The sequence below is a fragment of the Euprymna scolopes genome, chromosome 19, assembly GCF_053919585.1.
Source record: "Euprymna scolopes isolate OS-2025 chromosome 19, ASM5391958v1, whole genome shotgun sequence".
In the NCBI taxonomy this organism is placed as follows: domain Eukaryota; kingdom Metazoa; phylum Mollusca; class Cephalopoda; order Sepiida; family Sepiolidae; genus Euprymna; species Euprymna scolopes.
In genome coordinates, this window is record NC_136500.1 from 123,973,905 (window position 1) to 123,982,642 (window position 8,738).

General features: G+C 42.0%; 1 protein-coding gene across 1 annotated transcript; it reads right to left on the minus strand.

The window, feature by feature from the left end:
• Positions 1–7,199: 7,199 nt before the first annotated feature.
• On the minus strand, positions 7,200–8,423 carry LOC145240329 (uncharacterized). The gene has a single exon (XM_080103910.1). It carries the CDS (start codon positions 8,421–8,423, stop codon positions 7,200–7,202), a length of 1,224 nt encoding a protein of 407 aa, XP_079960036.1.
• Positions 8,424–8,738: the final 315 nt, after the last annotated feature.

Genomic DNA, 8,738 nt, shown 5'->3' on the forward strand with positions numbered 1-8,738 from the left:
TATATATATATATATAACTTGAGTGCGATCAGCTAGAATTGAAATCAAAACATATAGCTTTCTAGTGTTATTTGTTGTCTTCAAAGCTAAGTCTATAAGCATATCAAAACATTAAAAATAACGTTGTTAAACGTCCATCCATCCATCCATCCATCAATCCATAGCCCTTGATCCCCTGGAGGGTCATAGGCCATCTACAACTTTTTGTAGATGCTTTTGTAGCGAGAAGTTCTTTTTACAGGGTGAGGGTGTTGGCCCCACGCCCAACCTTCCCAGAAGGTACATACAGCGCCTAGCCTTCCAAAATGGTCATCTAAGTTCTTTCAAGTCTTTAAATTCAGTCTTTCAACAAAAAAGTTATTTTCTCTTTTCTCAGGAAAGAAAACATGCAAAGCTGAGTTGCAAGGTACCTTTAAAGTTTTTTATTTCCTTCCCCCCCCCCGTCCCTTTTTTTTTACAAACAAAACCTTCAGAAGGCTTTTTTTAAAGTTTGGAGTGACTGAATGGAAATCATTTTCTCTTTTTATTCTTCTTTAGAAATGATATTCCTTTTCTCTGAAAAGGGTTGTCTTCTTTTTTTCTTCTTCTGCTTCTTTAAAAATAATAATCCTTTTCGCTGAAAAGTGTTGACTTCTTCAATAAATGGTGTATTTTAAAACACCAATTTCCAACCGCTCCAATAAAGGCTCTTTAGTGAAGTGGTTGAATCGATTTACGTCAGTTGACGGAACCTGGAAAACACGAGTCTTTCTCTCAATAAATATTTTTCGGAACTGATTTGAAAAAAGGGCGCAAGAAGGATCTCTGGGGTTGTTTACATAGCAGCCAATCATCATCAAGCAATGATGACGGAATACTACTAAGAAAAAGGAAGGAGAGAGAAAGAGAGAAAGAAATGTCCGAGAGAACTATATGATGAAAAAGGGGGAGAGAGAGAGAGAAAGAGAAAGAGACAGAGAGACAGAGAGAGAGAGAGAGAGAGAGAGAGAGAGAGCGACGTACGTACAAACATTCACCAGCTGAAAAGGTCTTCCAGGGTCAAACGACTGCTAGACCACGGGTTAAGATGAGAAGGGGAAGGGGAAGATGAGTGCTATAGGCTACACAAAACGGCTGCCCCTCCCACTTCCCTTTCTACTGCCGATGGCGACATCGATAAAAAAATACAAATCTGAAATTTTTTTACGTTAAAAAAATCAATTTAATAAATTTTTAAATAATGGCAAACATCGGAATAAGTTTATTTTTTTATTGCAATCCAATAAAAATGTTGGAATTATTTGAAAGACCGATATTATTCTTTACGTAGGGGAACCTGGGTCAAAACGAGACACTTAAGGGAAAAAGAACTGTCGAGTCAAAGGTAGCATTGACATATAAACCATATTGTGTGTACTGAACATTCAAAGTATTGGAAAAAAATGCCATAACAAAAAAAGATGAGAAATTATTTTCAAAAGAAATACAGATGATTTATTCAGCTAACTGTATTGCCCCGTTTTGCCCCATGCTTGGGGCAAAACAAGACGGATCTTGGTCTGAATCAGTCAGTCTTCACAGAGCTCACAAATGAAGATTGGGGTCTTGTTGCAATCGTCTAGACCTGCACAGCCGTAGTGTACCCATTTCCTACAGTCCCATTGACAGGCTACCCAGCTTTCTGCACTCTCAGAGTACAGTTCGTCACAGTACAAGCACTGTGTATCTTCTTCCTGGCTCTGGGATGAAGAAAGATGTTTTCTGGTTGAGCTGACACCTTTGCCTTTACCCTTGGTTTGAGTCTTTGACAGCACCGTTTCCTTTTTCTCCATCATAGACTTGGTGGGAAGGTTGGAGGCTGAAATGGTGGCATTGCTGGAGGTTGAGGCAGAGGCATGGCTGGCGGTTGAGGTAGAGGGATTGCTGGAGGGTGAGGCAGAGGGACGGCTGGCGGTTGAGGCAGAGGGATCGCTGGAGGGTCAGGCGGTGGGATGGAGGCTGAGGTCATCAGCAACAACAGGGATATCTGTTGCTTCAGATGCAATGAAGTCAGCATCAGTAAAGATGCTTCTGTACAAGAACCATATTCCTGTAGCCTTGAAGCCGTTGATTGCATTTAACATTGTTGCTGCCTGCAGGTATGCTCGACCAAAAAAGGTTATGATTTAGAATTGGGTCACCACACGTCCCAGGTGTTCGCGCAACCAAATCCGAACCTGGTGGTCATAGAATGTGCTAAGCAGATTCATGAAAGCTACATCAAAGGGCTGTAGTCGATCGATGCGTGCAGTGTGGTGGAAGGCACAAAAGAATGACACCATGTTCTCTTGTAATGTCAATCATCTCCACGCTTTTGGTGTGTGTTGTATGACCATCGACAATCAACAGCACAGGCTTCTCCTTCGATGCTCTAGAAAACTGTGTGAAGAAGAGTTCTGTTTTAATCCATTCACTTGGCTGGCACGCAGTTCATGCTCCAGGTGGTGCACCATCCATCAGTTCAGAACAAAAATACGGCAGACTGCTTCACAAAACCCCTGGCGAGGACTCGCAGGGACTGTGTAAAATTAAAATTATCAGGATGTAAAGTTTAAGCATGGGTGTTAAGAGAGTAAACTTAGCATCCTGAGTTATGCCCCTTTGGTTTGAGAACTCTCCTCTTAAGGAGTCATGTTTATTCCTTTTCCGGTGTTAACCTTCTTAAAATAAAGACGTGTAGGAGTTAAAAACTCCCAGCCTAACTCGATTGTCGCCCTTTAATTCAGAGGAGCGGCCTAGCTATGTTGCTTCATGTTCCCCATATTTCTTCCTCTTTCGTACTGGACCTTCAAGCAGTCAATATGTGACAAACACCGCTCCGCTGGGGCCATGGGCCACCACCGCGTTCCTGACTAGCCAGTCAACCGCAAGTAACGTTACTCATCTTTCAATGAACTCTCATTCTTTCTATCGCTTCTTCATGTATATTCATGTAAATAAATTGCATTTCTTTCGCTGATATATAACGGTATATTTTCGTCATCATTATGCGACCTTTTGTTTTTTCAATTCCTCTACCATGAAATACATCGACCATTACACACATGGGGACGGGGTCGTCTATCACACAGCAGACCATCCTGTCCCCAACAGACGCTGATAACCTATCTCCGCGTGTGGACCTTCCTTCTTTTACTGAACGCCACATACATTTAACATGTCTACTTTAACAGTTTTTCTATCTTCAAAAAAAAAAAAAAAACTGATTTGCATGTCTTTGTATATTTTACTTTTTTTATGAATTACATACTGTGGTAATTTTTACTTGCCGGACCTCGATGTGGAGGGGAGGGATGAAGCAGAAGCAGTGGAATTCTGTGTGGCAGTCGTTCCAGCAAAAGGTTTGAAAGTGCTTGGTCAACTGCTTTTATGATAGTGATTGTTTTTTGTCCACTCACGTGAATCGGACTTAACATTTGCATAGAATCGACTAGTGGGTATAAAAACACCTCCTATCGTCGATATGTTTTGGTTGGTCTTTTTGTTTTAGTCCAGCACTCCAGCAACCCGTTTCATAGTTACTGTTACAAAGACAATCTGTCATTGTAAGCAACGAGGCAATTCGTTGCAATTCCTGTTGACCAAGAAAAAGCGTGAAAGGTTCACCACGTAAGGTAAGAGTTTAATTGTTTTTTTCCTTCTGCGTCGAGTTCTGGTTTAACCCGTTGAGTTGCAGAAACGCCTCCTTCCCCTCCCCCTTTTAGTCGGTTAAAATCCGATGACATATAAGAGAAATTTATAAAATATAAAAATAATATTTTTAAAATATGACAAATACGTCCCTAAACTTGATAGAAAAACAATTTTGCACATTTAACTAATCAACGGACATTTTTACACAAGGAACAAAATAATGATTACACCGTGTTACGATGACTTAAATTCTTTGTTCCTAAGAAGTTAATTTTCTTTTTAAAATAATTTCATGTTTAAACCGTGTTTTGCATCTTTTAATTTGGATTCTTTTATATTTTCATAGATTTTATTTCTTAATGAATTGGACACACAAAACAAAGTTGTATCAATTTACTAAAGAAATCATAACAAACAAAACGAATGCTCTGTTTTGAACACACAAAAAAAAAACGAATTCATCCCGATTTTGTTTTTGTTTTTTTCGTATTGAAAGGTAAGGTTTTTTTTTTACCCTTTTTTTACATATAAAACCAATTTAATAACTTTTTAAAATAATCTGAAACATTAAAATAAGTTTTAAAATGTTGGTGCTTGTTAAGTACAGTCAACAGATCGATTAAAAAAGATTAAGTGAGTATTGTTATGTCAGGTTTCTATTAATAATAACAGGACAAGGATATGTGACCATTTAGACTCACATGGCCGACTGCCCAAGTCTCGTTTATTCACGTTTACGTCCGAGAGTTTACATTATAAACATTGAACAAAGGGGACAACTCCCACCGATCCAAGGGACATAACATCTCCCTTTTTTATTTTATTTAATAATGTTTAATGTTCTTTTACTATATGGTCTCTCTCTCTCTCTCTCTCTCTCTCTCTCTCACACACACACACACACACTTGATATATCTATTAAAAGAAAAGAGTTCATTTATTTACTTTTATATATATATATATTTGTATATGCATATATTATAGGTCTAGTTTAATAGGTGGACTTGACTGACGCCCAGATCTGGTTGTTGTATACTCTTGAGAGGTGAGAGTGGGGCATGCTGTTTTGACTGTTTCTTCCCTAGGTAGATGACTGTCTTCATGGGTCTCCGATGTGTGAGCCTCGACCATTTCTGGTGGTTTGGGTACAATGTGTCGTCGATTGTGTCGGATTATTGTCCCTTCTTCTTTGGTCCATAGAATGTAGGAACGTGGTGTATTTGCCATTCCAACAACGATGCCTTCCTGGTTTGTGCCATTTTCGAGTGGCTTTAGCTCTTTAGCTTTTTTTGATAGGCGGTGTGTGAGTTGCTGTTGCGCCTTCTGGTTCCTTTACCTCTGTCTAAAATTCTCAAGATCGGGCCAACTGGGGTTTAGTAGATCCGGGTGAGTCGGGACGTTTGTCCTCAGACGTCGGCCCATTAACAGTTCGCTGGGGCTTAACCCACAGTCCATTGGTGTCGCTGTGTGTGCAAGCAAAGAAAGATATGGGTCTTTTGCCTTCTTTAACATTCTCTTCATTGTTTTCACACAGGCTTCTGCAGCTCCGTTGCTTTGGGAATAGCGGGGACTGTTTGTAACGTGCTGGAAACCCCAGTCATTTGCGAACTTGGCAAAGTCCTTCGAAGTGTACTGGTTTCCTGGGTCTGTTCTTAGGATGACAGGTACCCCATGTCTGGCAAAAATAGCTTTAAAACTCTGTATCATTGCACTGGAAGTCATTGATGTAAGCATGGCGATTTCTGCATATCGAGAGAAGTAGTCGACAAGTATGACATAGCTGCTGCCTTTCAACTCAAACAGATCAGAGACTACAGTGTGCCATGGTCTTGTTGGAAGCTCAGTTGTCATGAGGGGTTCAGGCGGTTGGTGTCTTTGGCGCATCTTGGACAGTTTTCTACAGTTCTTTTGACTTGTTCAGATAGTCCTGGCCACCATACGGACTGGCGAGCTCTTTGTCTGCACCTGGTAATTCCCTGATGACCAGAGTGGATTTTGGCAATAATAGTCGGTCTCAGTAGCCATGGGATTATGATCCGTGTGCCATACATCAGTAATCCATGCTCACACGTGATGCTGCCACGGTAGGCCCAATAGGGTTCAATTGATGCTGGGACATGATCCTTTGATGGCCAGCCATTTCTTACATATTGTAATATGCAGTTGCTGATTTCATCAGTTTTAGTGGCTTCCTCCAGCTCTTTCAGACGTTTTTCTGTGGCAGGTAAAGATTCCATCACGGTGTGGACGAACGCTGTTGCTAATTCTTCGAGGTCCTTGTCTTGTTTGGTGGGTCCGTTGTCAGATACCGCTCTTGACAGAGCATCAGCTGTGTATAGTTCCTTACCAGGGACATAGCTAATTGTGTATGCATACCTCATTAAACGTATTCAAAACCTCTGTATCCTTGCTGGAAGTTCACTGAGGTCCTTAGTACCTAGCAGTGGCACCAGTGGTTTGTGATCTGTCTCCACTGTGAAGTGTAGTCCAACAAGATAGTCTGAAAAGCGTTCACAAGCCCATGTTATGGCTAGGGCCTCCTTTTCTATCAGTGCATAACGAGTTTCAGTTTCTGACATGGCTCGTGAAGCGTAGGCGATGGGATGTAATTTTGTGTCATCCTGTCGTTGTAATAATACTGCTCCCAGCCCATTAGATGAAGCGTCGCTAGAAACCACAGTCTCACTTGATGGATTGTACAGGCATAGCACAGGTGCTAAACACAATGCTTTCTTGATGGAGGAGAATGCATCCTGCTGTGCATTGTCCCAAACAAACGCATATTTATGACTCAATAAATCCCGTAATGGTTTAGTCATGTCTGCTAGGTTTGGAATGAATTTTCCTAATTGATTCACCATCCCAAAGAACCGGTGGGTTTTTGTCATGTTCGTTGGTGTTTGGAATTTCGAGATACCAGTGAGCCTTTCCGGATCAGGTCGCAGGCCGTCAGCACTGAGTATATGTCCAAGAAATTTTACTGACGACTTGGATATTTCGCATTTTCCCGAATTGAGCATAATACCAGCAGCCTGAATTTTTTTCAGTGTGCTCTTCAGCCGGGCATCATGTTCTTGTTGGTTTTTTCCATATACTAAAACATCATCTTGCATGCATATGGCTCCAATTTCGGTCTCTAGTACTTGTGACATGTGTCTCTGGTAGATCTCACTTGCTGATGAAATACCAAACGGGAGGCGGTTGAATTGGTATCGTCCCAATGGATTTATGAAGGTCGTCAGCGAACGAGATTCTGATGAAAGTGGAATCTGCCAATACCCGCTGTTGGCATCCAACTTGCTCATGATTTTTACTTCCCCTAACTGAGCCAAAAGGTGGTCGACCGTGGGGAGCATGTGGAGTTCACGTTTTACGCACTTATTGAGATTTGTGAGATCTACGCATATCCTAATCGTTCCATTTGCTTTTGGTACTACAACCATGAGGGAACACCATTCGGTGGGTGTGTCAACCTTGCTTATGACCCTCAGTTTCTCTATTCTCTGGAGCTCAGCCCGTGTTTTCTCCATCAAAGGTAGTGGTACGCATCATGGTGTGGGTACTGAGTATGGACTCGCATCCGGATGTAAGAGTATGGTACATTCTTCTCCAAATGTGCCTAGGCCTGTGAATAAGTCTGGCATTTCTATTTTTGGGTCGAATGGGCGTTTCTGGCTGCTGATGGTATGTAAGTTTGGGTGGACAGTTACGAGTTTAAGTGCTTCGATGGCTGGCCTTCCTAACAGTGGCTCCTCGAGATTGGGGATAATAAATATCCTCTGTTCTGCTGAAAGATCTTCATGCGAGACAGTTGCAGTGATCACTCCAGTCACTTTGAGTGGAATACGTCTTGGACCATGAAGAATTTTGTGAGTATCTGAGAGGTCTGGTAGGTCTCTTCGTAACTTATATATGTGCTCTGGAATCGCGGTCACATCCGCCCCAGAGTCCAGCTTGAATTTCAGTGGCACTCCATTGATGGCGATATTGGTTCGCCACGGCTTACTTATGCTGATCTCTGATATCGTCAGAACGCCAAGGTACACATTCTGATCGCTTTCACAGTCATCTGAGCTAGGTTTAATTTCATGCAGCCTTCGTGTGCGGCAGCACTGAGCATAGTGGCCAACCCTACCACAATTGTGGCAGGTGGCTGAGATGGCAGGACACGTGCGTCTCTGGTGTTGGGTTTTGTTACCGCAGCGGTGGCACTCAGCCTCTGGTCTATACTGCTGTGTGCGCTCATTTTTTTGTCGATTTTCGTAGTGCAGTTCTCGCCCGGGTCTTGTCATGTGTTTACCCTGACCTTGTCTGCGAATTCGGTTGTCACTAACGTAGTGGACTGCAATATTATTGTCAGCTGGATCTTCACCAACGATATGTTCTGGGGACCGCAGGAGATGCTGTTGTGATTTTATTGTTTCACTCTGTCGTGCGCGTCTGATGGCCCCATCCAAGGTGAGGTCCGGAATCATTTGCAGACTTAGTGATAGCTTAGGATCTGTGCACCCAACTACAATTCTATCACGAATTAATTCCTCATGCAGGTCTCGAAAATTGCAGTTTTTAGCTAGTGTGTGGAGGTTAGTGATGAATGAATCAATGGACTCACCTTCCTCTTGACACCTTCGGTTGAATCTGACCCGTTTATAAATTACGTTCGTATCAGCCTTGAAATGGTCATTGAACTTTGCTACCACTATATTGAAGTTCTGGGCTTCCTCGGGTGCAAGTTTGAATGTGGCGAAAATGTCTTCGGCTTTATCACCCATACAATATATTAGGGTGTCCACTTAACAAGCATTTGGTTTTTCGTCAAGGCTGGACACTGTTCGGTAACGGTTGAACAGTCGTATCCATTTTTCCCATGACTCGGGTTGGTCGAATGGAAAGGGCTCTAGTGGACTCACGTGGCTATTCCTACTGGGGGGGGTTACTATGGAACTTCACGCATTTCTTCTTTTTTTATATAACGGCTCTTAAGCTCGATATTTAGTATAACTCTTTCCCCGTATTTTGCTCACATTTGTTAGTAAATCCCTTGTTCTGACACCATGTTATGTCAGGTTTCTATTAATAATAACATG